The 17,352-nt window shown below is 32.4% G+C and overlaps 1 protein-coding gene across 1 annotated transcript in view; it reads right to left on the bottom strand.

The window, feature by feature from the left end:
- Positions 1-17,352, bottom strand: part of CASD1 (CAS1 domain sialic acid O acetyltransferase 1) — a 43,921-nt gene that overhangs the window by 9,744 nt on the left and 16,825 nt on the right. The window contains exons 5-12 of the mRNA XM_087821161.1: positions 15,974-16,036; positions 13,281-13,325; positions 12,714-12,837; positions 10,046-10,260; positions 8,130-8,552; positions 7,022-7,111; positions 1,731-1,850; positions 591-747 (exon numbers count right to left, since the gene is read on the bottom strand). Coding sequence (XP_087677287.1) covers positions 591-747; positions 1,731-1,850; positions 7,022-7,111; positions 8,130-8,552; positions 10,046-10,260; positions 12,714-12,837; positions 13,281-13,325; positions 15,974-16,036 — 1,237 coding nt within the window. The remainder of the gene's footprint in view (positions 1-590; positions 748-1,730; positions 1,851-7,021; positions 7,112-8,129; positions 8,553-10,045; positions 10,261-12,713; positions 12,838-13,280; positions 13,326-15,973; positions 16,037-17,352) is intronic.

Genomic DNA, 17,352 nt, shown 5'->3' with positions numbered 1-17,352 from the left:
AATGACAGTGGCCTCACTTTGAACACTATCAGTAACTGGCTATGTGAAATTTGAAGATGACAACTTTTGGACACTTAAGTTTCCTTATAGGTAACACAGGTTGATAATAACCGCTTAAAGGATTTTCTAGAAGATAAATTATACTAGTGCTTTTAAACTTGTTTGACATAAAAAGCCTTTTTGCAAATTAATGTTTATTCAAAATCTCAATATATATAAGAAACCAAATAAAGCAGAGCTGGCCCTTACTTGGCTTTCCTTTCTCTCTTCTAGCTCTCTCCATTCTGGCTTTGTACAAGACTGGAAACTGTTGCATTAGTTAACAGGTAAAATGGCTTTGAAAAATTTAAATTTAAAAAAGATACATAATTTAGATACAAACTATTATTCTGCACTGTTGTGTTATTTGAACTACTTAGCTGCAGCATTTTAGAAATAGTTTTTAAGAACAAACTTTTGAAATGTCAATACTACACATAAATTTTAACTGTTTACATGTCTCAATAAAAATAATAGCCTTCAGCAACGAAAAAGAAATTTAGTACATTGAAAGAATATATTTATTAACATAAGTAAGAGAGTATATTTACCGTTTGCTTTTTTTTGGATTATCTGAGGCCACAATGCTAAAGTAGCATATATGACTATGAACCATACAGTGACCAAGGGGACAAAGTAATACAATTGATAAGGCCGATCCATTACTATACATAACACCACTACCAGAAAATTGAGACGAAATAAGACCTATTAAAAAAAAGAAGAAAATTGTTTCATTCCAAATATTCATGAAGAGTAAAGACAGATTCTGACAAAGTATAAATGTTTATTTGAGACTAGAATAATAAATGGACATTTTACTAATCCCTAAAATTGTATTTGTTCTACAATCATTGTAAAGAGTTGAATATAAAATATTTATGCATCATTATATTAACTAAATCCCAGCAAAGCACAAGCCTGAGCTGTCCTCTGACTACAACTGCCATCGTGTTAAATGCACGGAAAAAATCATAAATCTCCTTCCTAGGGATACAATTCATAAGCAGAGATTAGATTACCTCAAGAAAAGGTGTCCATTTCATCTCTATTTGATGTTGACTTACCCCATTTGAGATTAAATTGAGAGTTGTCATAGATACAAAATGATATTACTCAAATTAAAAGTATCTTTGGGACTTATGGAATAGTCATTTCAGACAGGGTGATGTCATTCAAAGAACAAAGAATATGAGAGATTGATAGAGCTGCAGCACTTACTATATAACCATAGGCAAATTATTTAACTTCTGAGCCGCAGTGTCCTTGTCTGTACACATGAAGATCATAACTCAGGGTTGTTAATGAGGGATAAGTAAAATAATGTTCAGAAATTGCCTAGAGTAATGTAGAAACTTAATAAATATTTAACCCTCTACTAAGAGAGAGAAAACATAGGCTATAATAATAATTCTAGGTAACTAAAACCTAAAGTGAATCAGCAATGTTTTCCCTTGTGTATCAGTGTTTTTATTATACATTCATCTAATTATCTTTTCCCTTGCCTCAGTAATAAATTATTTATCTCAAATTATTAACATAGAACACAGAAATAATACAACTTTAAAGTGCTATTTCAAAAATCCAAATTATTCATGGCCTTATAATGACAATATTTATATTTTATCAACAGTTAGGCACAAAAGCATGTTGAACTGAAAGAAAAAGAAAATAACTGAATGCTTTCCTACCTGACATACTCTATGGATTCCAAAGTCTCCTTTGATCCAAAAGTATGAGAAATGCCCATAGCCCGTCTGAAATAGATATGCAGCAACCAGAACCCGCATGTGCATGTACACAGGCAAAAACTGTTGACAAAAATAGGTTAAAATATATGTTGGCCCTAACTATATTTTGAATTATCATAACTAGTACTTTTAACCAAGATAATAGATAATTGTTATCATTTGGAAATTATATCAATGATAAGATTTTTTCTCAAAAGTTAGGCATTACAGCAGGAGTTAAAAATGTAGACTTTGGAATCAGAAAGACCTTGATTCAAATCCTGGCTCTGCTATGTATTAGCTGTGTGACTTTAAGTCTGAGTTTTCTAAACTGCAAAATGAGACTTTCACCTCTTTCCTCAAAGGGTTCTTGTGAGGAATACATGATTAATATAAAAGCACTTCATAGATTTCTTCCAGTTGGAACTAAATATATGATATCAAATTATTAATCACCACTATGGATTTCACACTTTCCCAATGAAAATAAAAAACAAAAATTCCTACATATTTGGCCCTGTTAAATATAGAGACTTTAGACTCTATATTTAAATAAATAAAATGATCACATGACTACTTATAATATTTAGCAAAGCATACATATTTAAAAACATGCAAACGTAATTTAGAAATATTATTTCCCTTCACTCTTCTTTTATAGAATAATTTTATTTTATACACCTACATAAATTGTTTCATTATGACCAAGATCCTTAGACTCACTTGCCATGGTTTTTCAGAGCATCACATCTTCACTTTGAGGTTGAATAAAACATACTATATTTCTAATCTATATTTTACGGGAGTCACTGGAAATATGATCTCATTTACAAGTCCTGATTCTCAGAACTGTCATTCCACTTATCCACCAACCATTGGTCCTTTAGAAGCATATTCATGATCTCTGAAACATAACTAGTATACAGTTTTTAAAAATTATCTTTTAAAGGCTTGTTCAGTGACATCTAACCCTTGCAATTTTAAGGCCATTCTTTTAGGGATAATTACTAAATCTACATAAATATTTTTTGGCTTCTATTGTATAGACTCATCTGATCACCTTCGTAATTATCCACCATTAACACTTATTATAAAGTCACTTTGGTTAACATATGTCTTCCCCAACTGCTGTTTAAGCAGATACCTTAAACAGACTTTCTAAGGCCCTGGACGTATGCATTCTTTGTACACATCCTTGAATGCACCTTGAACACATCCTGTTCTTTTCTGGGGGGTAGTATTTTTTTCTGGAGAGAAAAAACCCTGAATCTGTAATAGTTCATAAATTCTTTAACACAGCCACGACTCGAGCCAAAGTGTTAGTTCTCTGTCTCCTAAATGGGCCCTCTTGTGTTTCCTTGTCACCGCTCCTTGGTTTACCTGTTTCTTCTATCCTGGAATGTTCCTCCAACCACATTTTGCTTATTCAAATTCTATTCTATTTCAGAGCCATGTTTGAAATTCCCAATTGCTGATGAATGTTACTTCTTCTTCCTCTGAGCTGCTAGACTACCAACAATCTATACACCAGAGTTTTTATTTATTGCTCTTCATCATTAGTTCTTTTTAAATGTTTTATGTCATCATTAGATCAGAAATTTTCAATGAAGGTGTAACATAGTAGAATCACAGGGATGAAGGTGGAAAATGTACTGCTGAAATAACCTCAGGAGTTATCTAATCTAAACCTGTGCCCTTACTTCATTCTTGAATGTTCTCTAAAATATTTTCTTCAAGTATCTGAGCACTTTTTAGTAGTACAAAACATACAAATTCCAAAGACAATCCATTCCAGTTTTAGACAGTCCTTAACTGCTATACAGTTGCTTTTCATGAAAAGTTGAAATCTAACTCTGTGTACAACTACCAACTTCAGTCCTCTAGGGCAGTGCTGTGGAATAGAAATAAAACTGAGCCACACAGTAAATTTTTAATGTGGCCACCAGAACATTTAAAAACTTAAAAGAAACAAGTGAAACTGATTTTAATCAGTACACTTTACTTAACTCAATATATCTAAAATATTATCATTCCAACGTGTAAATATTTTATATTATTTTTATACTAAGTTTTTAAAGTTAGCATGCATTTATCATAATTAATCATGCTTAATCTGGTTCGTGTTTCACTTTACGTAGTTTAGCATTTATGTAGTTTCCGACTGGCTACATTTCAAGTGCTCAACAGTCACCTGTGGCTAGTGGTTACCATGATGAAGAGTCTAGCCTGGAGCCATATGCACAGGCCTAATCACTTTTACATCTAATAGTTCTACAAATATTTAAAAAACAGATGTCAAACCCAGGCTAACCATTACTAGTTACTTTAACCACTCTCCATAAAACATACTTTTTAATTCCCTTCAAGACTGGGGCTAGGCCTACAAAGGTAGGAGGTGGTTCTTATATTTCAACAGTAAAACAATTCATTTAAATGCAATTAAAAGCTATCACAACAATTTGCCAACTTCCTGAAAATGCTGGATTATTACAAATTTCATGTTAATAATTATTACAAATTTCATGTAATATCTCAACTTTTTATTTTAGGATATTTTAAACAGAAAAGTTGCAAGAATAGTACAATGGATATCTATATACATATTATGCTGAACCGTTTAAAAGTATATTGCAGACCACATGACATAATCCCTAAATCTTTTAGCAAGTATCTCCTAAGTAGAAAAAAATACCTGACCATAATTTCATTATCATTCCCAAGAAGTTTAATATGAATATATAATAGTATCTACTGTACAATGTATACTCAAATTTCCCTGACTGTCCCAGAAATATACCTTATGATTTAAAAATATATTTTTTTATTTAGGAACCTTGAATCAATGATCACACATAGCACTTAGTTATCATTCTTTTTTAGTCGATTTTAATTTAAACTGTATTTCTTTTCATCTTTTACTGAGTCAAGTATTACTTACAAAAAAATTTTAGGTATAAAAATATATTTGAAATTCCAACTTTATTAAAATGAATAGCTAGGCTGACTTCTGGTTCTGTTCTTTTTCTAGTCCCACAAATTTTCCCTCAAGACCTTTGATTCAGGTCCCTTCATAAAAGTTATTTACAAATTCTGAAAAGAAAACTTCCACAATGGAACACAAAATCATCCACTGTCTGTAACTACCTTTCTGTACTTTCCATATTAAATTCATAGTATTTTATCCATTTTAGATATAAATTATGTCTTAAAAGAATGTTTACACCAGGAATTGCAATCTGCCAGACCATCTGCATTAGTTTAAGAATTTTTTGTTAATTTTTGAGATAGTACCTATTTTAGTATAAAACATGGCACAACTAAAGTTTGATATATTTTACTCAAAATAAAAAACATTAAGATTAGGTAATTAAAATAATCGTGGCTGTTAAAATAAGTTTTTAATTAAGGGAATCCCTTAAATATCCAAGAATCAAGTCCCAAAATATGTTAAAACCCACCCTAATAGTGCTTTGCTTGGTGTAGATACAGGTAATTTCTAACCACAAAAGCCTACAGTATAAAGCACAAGGATATGTAAATTAATCATAACAAGTGATCTGTTAATGAAAAGTATGTCTTTCCAGAACAGGGATTTTTAAACAATTGTCATTTAGGATGTATTGGGATGTAGTCTAAGATGTATTAGAATGCTAGCTTGGCAAATGATTATAACAGAATGCCAAATTGCCTGCATCCATTTATGATCCAATCCCTTCTGGAATCACTGAATTGAGGAACTTAATCTGCCATTAATTCTTTCCATCTGATTTTTTTTACACCATTATCACCTTTTAATATGTCAGCAATTAATTATGTCTCTAAGTGGCATTTTCTTAAAACCCTTTTTTCCCTCTCAAATTAATTTAATCTTTATTCATATGTCAAGAGATATTTCTAGGATTCAATATGCATCTCTACTTACTTTTTTAGAGAATTTGCCAAATTTATCCTATAAATTCTGAACTGGGCTTATACACTTTTACTATCTTCATCTCTCCTTGCCTTGGATCTCTTTGACTGTCCTGGCTCTCCCATGGCTACATGAATTCAATAGGTCCCTTCAGCTTCAGTGTTACAGGAATTTCACTGCTGCCACAAATACACATATCATAGTCATATAATTTCAGTAAAAAGAAAAATTCATTCTCTGCCTTTTGCCCTGCAAACAAACCACTCTTAAAATCATCAACTTTTAAAGACAGTAGACTTAATAAAAAATAACATTTTCAAGTTGTTAGAGATATCTGAAAAACCCCAGCATTATTTACCTTCTTAACTGCTGCTATGAAAATTTTAAAATACTCCTTTCTGAGCAACAGTCCCCTGTCACCTTAGTTTATCATTGATTCAGATACTGTTTAAAGATGTGTGCTTTATATAAACAGCACAACAAAAAAAAAAACAATTCAGTAGTTCCCAAATAAGAAATGTTTCTTAAATTTTTAAAACATATTTTACAGAAATCAGTTTGTATCTTCACTATAAAAGCTTATGTGAAAAGTGGTTATCAGACACCTAGGTTCACCCTAGCTAAACCTAGCTAAAATGTTACAACTGATATATTTATTTTCTACCCATGACAAATCCAAGATGTTCCCAGACCATAAGAATCTTAGGGAGAGGAAAAAATGAATTTACCCAGGTACAGAAGGCACCGGGTGAGCAAAGGAAGGATCCCTATCTCACAGGGAAGATAATACTTAGGAAGTGTGGTACCTCCGACATGGTCGACAACAGCAGGCCATCAGTACCTTAGTTCTCTGAACGCTGGGGCAAGAGTTCTAAGTTTCTTAAACTTTAAAAGTGTAAAGATAGTTGGTCAAACTTCCTAAAATATGGTGAAGGGTAGAATATAAAATATAATCAACTAATTTGATTTCCTTTGAGAGTAACTTGCCTATTCCAAATCTTTTGCAATTAAGTGTCATCTACAAAGACTATTAATAACTAAATTAGTTGTTCAACAGGGTGGGATGAAATAATGCCCTTAGATTATCAGCTGTTTCTACTACATTAAAATTAAGGCCAAGTAAATACAAATAAATTATTGCCCTCCCTTTTAAAAAAGTGATTTTGCTTTTAAAACTACACATTCATGGAGTCAGGTGTAGAAGAATGGGAAGGCAGAAAGATTGGGCTGGAAACGAGAAGGGTCTCTAAATGGTGAGAATATAAAACAAAGGAGTTGGTACCCTTAAAGAAACATTAAAGTGACATTATTTCTTATATTTTCTGAACTTCAAATTACTTACTGTACTTGCTCCAGAGATATGATAAATCAAAATCACAAGCTGCATCCAGCCTTTCCATTCATCTGTTTGTTCTCTATTTAATACTTTAGTCTGTGTAAAAAACCAAAATGTTTTAAAATTCACCATGAAGCTATTATTTGGACAGCTTATACTAAGTATGTTAAAATTACTCTTATAGGAAATAAAGCTAATGCTTTTGTTAAAAGAAACTTGGGGGGAAAAAACTATTAAGATGATCATTTTATTTCTTGATAAAAGATATAATAAACTATTTAAAACATAAAATGAATTTGAAAACTAACATTTTAAATAGTACTTAAGTTGATACTTATGGTTTTATGTTAAGATTACATTTAAAGTATGACAGATGTGTTTCTAAATCTAAAAAAATGGCTTTTTATAATTTTAAGAAAATCTTAGGATCACAGTTAGAAAAGATCTTATAGTTCTTACACTTTATTGTGGGGAAAAAAAAAAGCTCTATTATTATAGCTTATTTTCCCTAGAATATTCTGACTGAGATGAAGAACCAATTAATCATTCTCAAATAATAGTTATTTCTTACAATAGAACTTATTAATTCAAATAAATCATACCTTGTAATGGAATTACACTAACATTCAGAGCAATTACAGCAATGCTAAAATAGGAAATTCAGATAGTCTAAACAGTGCCCACATAAGTTCTAATTTCTGTGTACATGTCTCACTATAAATATAAATGTTTGTGCACAGGCATTTATTAATGCAATTATCTATTTTTGCTTTACAGAAGATAACAGTGAGTAATGTTTGAAGACCATTATAAAATTGGAAGCTGCTACACTTTCTCCATCTCTATGCAGGCAAAAAAAACACTAAGCATGACATCTTTTTCACAGGTCATTATTTTCCAACTTTTCAACAATCTTCACAAAACTCTTTGAACTTCCTCCAAACTGTTTCAAAACAGCAACAGAGTCCACTAAGTGAAGTACAGCCACAATATTCATTTGTCCTCTCCTATATAACATGCTTGTATATTCTGGCCTAATAAATGATACTATTTTTAATCTAGAGTTTGTAATGAGATAAAGATAACATGAAGTAAAAAAGAAAACAACTCTTACCTCTTTAGTATTTTCATTATAAAATACTCCCAAAACCAAGATATAGATAATTGGAATAAAGAAAGTTGAATGTGTATAAAATTTGTTTTCCTTCATAAATAGATTTGCACGGTCACACATATAGAAATAAGCCATAATCAGGCCAAGTTTGCACAAAGATTGTAAAAGTATTTCTAACGGAGATACAGGGGTATTGATAATATTTTTCTTTTCCTCTCCACTTTCCAAATCAGTACATGGCTTATTCTTCCGATGAGCATTACGATGAATTATATAAAAAATTAAATATCCGATAATAGATAAGGAGAAAAAACAAGCAGCTAGCTTCTGCATGAGCGTCAGAGGAGGCAGAGGTTGGCAACAGGAACCATCTACTGGCTTCAGGATCTTATTGCAATACACGTTCATAAGGATCATTGCATTCTGTGAACAAATCAAGTTATTTGGTCATTATCTTGTCAGTAATGTGTTTCATATTAGATTTTCTCCTGTGAATACTACTGACTTTTCAGCACTGAAACCAAAATGCTTTTGTACTTTTTGCTACCAATTCCCAACCACTCATGCAAATAATGCTATTCCTTCAATCTGTAATAGCTAATACAGGGCTTTTCAAACTTCTTGGGCTATGATCTATAATAAAAATTCATTTTATAATGTGACCCAGACACATATACAGGAAACAATACCTATCCTTACTACTTACAATGTACTCTGACATTTTTCTATTTTTTTCTTTCTTCTTTTTTTAAGAAAAAATACTGATTTCATGGCTGCTAATGGGCTGTGGCCTTCGGTTAAAAAAAAAAGAGTGACAGGTGTCAAAGACCAAAGAACTTTAATGAGCAGACTTTCAATACAGAAGATACCAAGATACTTAAGATACAATTCCAGTTTTTAGATGTACAAAAAGAATGTAAAACAACTGCCACAAAATAATCGATTCTTACCTAACAATATTCATAATATGACTTTCATTTGGTCTACAGTTTATGAACCACTTAGAATTCTACAATTTTAAGACTTCTAATGTTAAATAAAATGCAGCATCTTGAACAGGGTTTCATTACAATAAAAATATTCTAGGCCAGCTGTCAAGATTCTGTCTAGTTGAAGATTTGGTCAAATCTAGTTTTATAAAAACTTTATAGTTTAGACATCTTTTTGGAACTCTAAGATGATTATATTATTTAAGCCTAAGCCCCTTAAAGGTATATGGAGAATCATGTGTGGATATATACACACATGCATTTTTCTGAAGGAGAGGAACGTAACCATTGCTTTTTAGTGAATACTCAAAGGGACTATATGATCCTCAAAATGGTTAGGAATCACTGCTTTATAAGAAAACAATAACTCTAAATAATATCTGTTGCACAATCTGTGAAAATTCATAATTATGCAGTTCTCTTTCATATTTAACTTAACATCCCTTTCCATCTGTCAATCTGGATTTTTTTTAAGTGTTTACTATGTACCTTGAATAGTGTTTTGGGTATAAAAACTATAAGAAAATAATCAAAATTATTCTACATATTAAAAAATATATTCTTCATAGAAGCTTAATCTTGTCAGTTTAAGGCAAGAACATAAAACTGTAGTTTTCAAATATGAGTACTCTGAGAACTTATAAGCTTCTTGATTAGACAAGGTATAGTAAAAGTGACTAGCGCTCAAAAAATGAAGTTTCATTTCTTCCTTCCGGTAACTTCTTTCCCTCTTAGAATATCAAAAACTGTCATATATATACAGCTACGTGATGAAACCAAAATTATTTCTAAATGTATGTTTAGGTAGAATAGCTACAAGTAATTAAGATTACAATAAAATAATTTATTACCATTTATAGTGACATATAGTTACTATACAATTAGATATTACAGTCTCTATCTATTGATGGATACAAGAATTCTTACAGTTTCTCTGCTTGATTCTGGAAGATGTAAGCCATCCAAAGATTCCATGATGGTTTCTTGAGCAATTAATTTGGAAACACTGAACATCTTAACATTTGATTTAGAATTTCTGGTGCTACTATTCAAAATACTGACTGCAGCTTCATTGTAGGCATCTATCTTCTCATTAGTAATCATTTTCCTATTTTCACTTAATAGATCTTCATAAACAGGATCTGCACACAAAACACATTATTAAAAAAACAAATGATGCTGGGAATGTTGGACAGGTACATGCAAAGTAATGAAACTAGATCACCTTCTTACACCATACACAAGAATAAACTCAAAATGGATTAGTTAAATGTTAGACTCGAAACCAAAAAAATCCTAAAAGAAAACACAGGCAGTGAAATCTTGGATGTTTCTCATAGCAATATTTTTCTGATATATCTCCTTGGGCAAGGGAAACAAAAGAAAAAATAAACAAGTTTGTGCACAGCAAAGGAAACCATCAACAAAATGAAAAGACAACCCATCGAATGATACATTTGATAAAGGGGTTAATATCCAAAAATTATAAAGAACTTAAAAAACTCAACACCAAAAAACCCCACAAAAACGATCTAATTTAAAAATGGGCAGAGGACATAGATACTTCTCCAAAGAGGACATACGGGTAGTCAATAGACACATGAAAAGATGCTCAATGTCACTAATCATCAGAGAGATGCAAATTGAAACCAAAATAATATATCACTTCACACATGTCAACAAATCAACAAATAAATGTTGGCGAGGATATAAAGAAAAGGGAACCCTCATGCACTGTTGGTGGGAATGAAGACTGGTGCAGCCACTGTGGAAAGTAGTACAAAGTTACCTCAAAAAATTAAAAATGGAACTGCCTGATAACCCAGTGATTCTGCTTCTGGGCATTTACCTGAAGAAACTGGAAACACTAATTTGAAAGAATATATGAACTCCTATGTTCACTGCAGCGTTATTTACAATAGCCAAGATTTGGAAGCAGCCCAAGTGCCCATCAGTAGATAAGTGGATACAAAAGCTATGGTACATTTACACAATAGAATACTACTCGGCAAAGAAAAAAGAAAGAAAGCTTACATTTTGCAACAGTGTAGATGGACCTGGAGAGCATTTTACTATGTGAAATAAGCCAGTGAGAGAAAGACAAGTACCATATGATTTCACTCATATGTGGAATCTAATGAATAAAATGAACTAACAAGCAAAATAGAGACAGACTCACAGATAGAGAGCAGGCTCACAGCTATCAGGGCAGGGGGGTGATGGGGGTAGAGGGATTGAGCAAATAAGAAAACAAAGAGAGAAAACTCATGGAGAGGCACAACAGTGTGGTAGCTGCTGGCGGAGGGAATGGAGGGGGTGGAAGAGGGTTTAGTGAGGATACACAGATGGTGATGGAGACTTGACGGGCTGGTGAACACACAATACAGTATACAGCTGATGTGTTGTCATGCACCTGAAACCTGTATAATTTTGTTAATCAGAGGCACCCCAATAAATTCAATAAAAAAGGAAAAAACACATTTAAAAAACTTCTTATTGGTAGAAATTGTGATCATGCAAGTTAGCAGATTGTATTTCATATTCTATTGTTAAAGTTCAGAGGATTCCAGGAACCTAGTATTCATTTTAAAGTAAAGCTGGCCAAGATTTGCAATAGATTTATCTTATATTCAATTTTTCAATTAATAAATCAATATTGTCCTCATTTTTATGTTCTAGCATGTCTTAAGAGTTTAAAGTTTTTGGATGCTGGGTTATACCGGGTAATGGGAATTTAAAACTGGGTTGTAGGAGACTGCTAATGCAGCCAGTCTCTTTTTCCTTCTGTCACTGCTTAATTTGCAAACTTTGTTCACATAATTAAGAGGTTGTATTATTGAGGATCAAGGTCTCATAAATAATTTAAATTTAAATTTCTCATTTTAGTGAGAGAAAGGTTAACAATGAGTCTCTAAATAGAGATTGTGGAATAGATTATCACCAGTCCTTTTATTCCTCTCAGCTTGACACTTAACTTGGAAATAATCATAAGAGTTTCTGACAAACAACTTGAATTGCTAAAAAACCCAAAGCATTTCACATTGTGCTAGGCATTAAATAATGGACATTCAATAAACTCCTGAAATGAGTTGATCTAATGTCAACTTTCTCTTAAAGAATTTCATTACCAAGTATAAACTAGGTGGTATGAATTTAAATATATTCTGTCAATTCCAAATAGTATTTACTTCCAATGACTGTAATATTATGAAACAGACTTAGTAATTTTTTCCCTATATTTCTCAATTGCAATAAGTATACTTTGTAAGAAGTAAAAAATCGGAGGCAAACATCTCATTTGCCTTTAGAATGTATTCTCTTTGTTATATTCTACAGCCATTCTGCCTGCTGAGGCTCCTTGGAGGGTATTTTTATTTATTTATTACTTATTTTTAACTTATTATATTTCTTAGTCTGTCTATTCCTTAAGTTGAAAAGAGGAAAGCAAATAACTAAAATTTATTCTAATTTTGCAAACCTTATTTTAAAATTTATTCTCATAAAGCAATAACTTTGCTTCTTGAAATAGGAGATAATAAAATCCCATGACTCAAAATATATACAAAATGACATTTTTTCATTACTCATCCCTTACCTTGTAAGACCCAATAAACATCACTAGTCTTTGCCAATTTTTCTAAAAGTGGTGCTATGGAGGTAATGTTCATTTTATACTGGGAAAGTGCTTCATTGCTGCCGTTGTGAATCTTGATAGACCACTAAGAAGAAGTAAAAATTAAGCATTAATTCACTACTCACCACTGAGAAATTAAGGTATGTAATTTACTCGATTGTAACAAAGGTTATTATTTTAAAATAATTTCCATATTTATTCAATATTAGAATAAATTATGGTCACATTATTTCATAAAATATATGAAGGCAGAAAAAGCTGATATAAAATTAGACTGTCAATGTATAACATTCAAGAAGAATATCATTTTAGATATAAAATAATATTGACATTTAACACCAAATTTTCTAAGTTCATCCATATCTTTTTATTAAAATTCATCAGTCTCATTAATTAGAATAGAAATAGGAATTAAAATATAAGTACAATCAAGAATCTATTTAACATAAGTTAACTTTTTCTTAGCACAGACGTGCTAAGAAAGTTTGAAAAGTAAATCACTATATAAGAATACAGATAATAACTTACTGTGGCAGCTCCAGCTACAATCACATGGGGTTTTGCAACAGAATCCTAAAGAAAGAAAAATCTTTATAATAGTGTTGTATCTAGCTCAGTGAATTAATACAAGTAACATGACTTAATTCTTTCCCTTATATTTAAGTTCTTCCTCCTTTTAAACACATTTTAATTTTCTAGAGTTTCCTACTGAATTCTTGTTATAACAAGATGGATAACCAATGCCTTTTATACAGGATGGCATGAGGCTTGTATGGTTAATTCTTTGGTGTTCCTTACCAAAAAACAAACAAATAAAAATGCTACTGAAATCTAACATGGCCTAATATTATTCTGAATGATGAGTAAACTGATCAAGAGTAAAGCTCTAGTATATTTTGCCAGTCAATTAAAAAGTATTCATGGAATATGCAGTTTAAGTGTTAAATAAAATATAAGGTAGTATCCTAAAGAAGCAATCTTTTGGGAAAGCCAAATCCAATATATATTTAACAAAATAAACTGATAATTATTATAGACCACAACGTGGGGGGAAAAACAAGGAGAAGTTTGGTAGAAATCTTCACCAAATGCAAATTGTACTCTTAATTAAACTACCAATTATGTAGTACTTTCTCTTAAATTAGCTTATTTTAATAGATTCTTGCACCTGCGAGATAATGCAGGAAACTACAGCACGTCTGAAAGGACAAGGGCACAGGCTCAGGAAGGCTGAGAGGGTGCTGCTGGAGCTAGCAGGGCAAAGCCAGAGGCTGCCTTCTGACTCCTGAACTCAATGCACTTTCTACAACACAGAAGACTTGATATTACAATCATGTGCATAAGGAACAATTAAAAATAAGAAAATAGAAAAACATCTGACCCACATATAAAAATGAGTGTCTCATTATAAAGGTAATATATACTTTCACAGAAAACTATGAAAGCAGACAAAAATAAAATTAACCTATTTTCCTTCAGAAATATTTCTGTTTCCAGTCTAGCACCCTAAACAACCTTGCTGAGTCTGTATTTTTGTTTTATAAGATATGTATAATATCTTCCTGCCTGTCTCATGAGTGGCAAGAATCTATATTAAAATGAGCTAATTTAAGAAAAAAGTATTTAGTGCTTCATTTTACAATGTTATTTTACTATAACTTTTTCCCTCACTCCTAGGTGGCTCCTTTTGTCACTGTTCACAGTGATTATCCCAAATCATATTTTCTTTATACTGGTCCCTTTTTCCTCCCCCTCATTTTCTGCATAAAGTCTAATTCTCAAATTTCAAAGAGAAAATAGACTTCATCTAGCTGTATGTTCTTGCCTTCCTCCATTCTTACAACTTCACCCATATACTCACCCAGCCTATCTTCTTGTGACAAGAGAGTCAAGAAAATATGTCCCAATTCCTTCTAACGGCTAACCCTTTACTCTGTGTCTACACCCCCTTCCTTTTTACTTCTGGGACTGTATCCTCACATGACTTCCTTTCACTCTCCTACTATCAATTTCATCCCCTTCTCCCCTCTTCTGCTGTCCCTCAATCTATCATCTTTCTCTTCAAAAAATTTTCCTTCAACCTTGCCTCACTCTCATATTCTTTCCCCTCACACCCTTAACCAACAGATTACTCAAAAGAGCCTTCTGCCTTCACTATGCAACTTCTTTCTCTCTCATCTATGCCTCAATTTACCACGTTCTGACTTGGGGCGTTACCACCCATTAAGGAACTCTGGATTGACAAATCCTGTGCCTGTGTTCTACCCTACCTAGCTCCTAAAGTGACACCACTCATCATCCACTTCTTCAAACTCTTTCCTGAGTTACATGACAGGTATTCTCTGGCTTTACCTCCACCCCTTTCACTGCCCCTTCTCAGAATCTTTTGGATAGTTTCATTCCTAAACTCTATTCTTTAATTTCTAAACTCTCTGCCTATTAAATTTCTTCCATTCAAGTAACTTCAAATACCACCTCACTCAAGACTCCCCAAATCCATCTAAGTAGCTCAGACTTCTTAATGACTACCATTCCACCTACAGAATTAAATTCAAATTGCTGCATTTTTCACAGTGTCGCTTAATTCCCACGGCTACCCCACTATATCTCATTATTCTCCTTTTAAAACTATCAATGGTTCTCCACTACCTTCAAAATAAATTCAACCCAATACTTTATTTTTAGAAAATACACACTGAAATATTTAGAAGTAATCAAAAACAGGTAAAGTAAATCTATACCCCATGAAATACAGCTAAGGATATTATTAATAATCTAGTGTCTGCTTAACTCATCTCTTATAAACTCTCTTCTAAAATGAAGCACATTGATATTAACACCTAAAACCAAACATAAATTCACTGAGCTACAGCAGTTACAGAAATAGCCTTAGGGATAGAATGGGGGTAGCAGAGATACTGAATCAAAATACTTTATTTTGTCAGTAAAGTGATAGAATCAATCCAGCACAGCTTAGTTTCTATCAAGAAGGTTGTATAAAGTATAGGAGAGTGAGACAGCTGAGTAAGGGGAGAAAAACAAGGGATGGTCATAAACTTTTAAAATTTGGTTGTGCAAGCCAATAGATGTTGTGCTCTCACATCGATGTTTCTCTCTCCCTTTCTTCTTCTCTCTCTAAAAATCAATAAAATATTCTTTAAAATAAAATAAATAAAATTTGGTTGCACAAAACCAGAAAGAGCTATAATTTCAATACATACCTCAGTCCACACTTTAATACACTGTTTCATAGAACCATTAACTTCTGGATGCCACAAAAAATCCTAAGAGAAATGTAGGAGGAAAAAAAAGGTCAAAGAAACTTTTATATCCACCATTCAAAATAAGGCTTAAGGTATCTCTTATAGAGCACATAAAAGTAAACCACCACAAACCACCACCTCATTGGTTGCCAGAGGGGCAGGAAGTTGGGAGACTGGGTGAAAGACGTGAAGGGATTAAGAAGTGCAAAATGGTAGAAACAAAATAGTCACAGGGATGTAAATACAGCATATGGAAGGAATACAGGCAATAATATTATAATAACTATGTATGGTGCTAGGTGGATACTGGGAATATTGGGGGGAACACAGTGTAAAGTATATGATTGTCTGACTACTATGGTGTACACCTGAAACCAATACGAAATAATAGTGAAAGTAAATTGTAATAGAAAAAAAATTACTAAAAACTTGTATTAAAATAAATGTACCATAAGACAAAGCTCAAAAACTAAAGCCAAATGCATATTATTTAAAAGATACGTACAACACATATAATTCATTTCCTAATTAAATCTATCTCAAGCTACAAAAAAATTCAAAAACCCAAAAAACAAAAACCACCACCTTGTCTATGTCACTTCATCTCCCATCTCAATTCAGCAAGCATTTCACAATAGTTTTCCCTGTATCCACTTCTGCTTTTCTCTAAACTATTTTCTACATTTTAGTCAGAGGGATCTTTCAGAAATTTAAAATCTGACCTTGCCCCATCCCTGCTTAAATATTCCAGGAATTTCAAGTGCCCTCAGAATAGATTCTGGTCCTTAAAGTTGCTAAGAAGGTGCAGGATGACCTGGCCTCTGCCTAGACATTGTGCCTTTTCTCCTGCCACCTTCCCCCTTGCTCCATGTACCCTTTCGGTTCTCATTCAGCTCCTGGAATGCTCTATGTGCTCATTTTCTCTAGGACTTTGCATGTACTGTTCCTTCTGCCTAAAAGGCTCATACTCTTCCACTGAGCCTGACAAGCTCTTACTAATCTTTGAGGCCTCAGTTAAAACATCACTTCCTCAAGGAGGAAAACTACTTTTCATTTCTTGCTCTGTAGATTTCTAATGCCCCACTTTTTCCCCTTTGCCATCCTTACCCCACATTTATTTGTATGTAAAGGACTATAATGATTTGCAAGTTCCATTAGGTCTAGGATATTGTTTTCTTGATCCTCACTGTATTCTCAGTATCTAGAAGTCACTGAGACTGGGAATTTAAAAATTTATATATATGCTTTGATGGACATTAATCTTGAACAAATACTGGTTTCAAATTAATGTATAAAATTATTTTTTCCTGGATAAAAATCTGAGAGACCAAATTTTC

This window comes from Miniopterus natalensis, chromosome 10, assembly GCF_054644295.1.
Source record: "Miniopterus natalensis isolate mMinNat1 chromosome 10, mMinNat1.hap1, whole genome shotgun sequence".
In the NCBI taxonomy this organism is placed as follows: Eukaryota; Metazoa; Chordata; class Mammalia; order Chiroptera; family Miniopteridae; genus Miniopterus; species Miniopterus natalensis.
The sequence above is the reverse complement of the archived record's forward strand: the minus strand, read 5'-3'. Positions and strand labels throughout refer to the sequence as shown.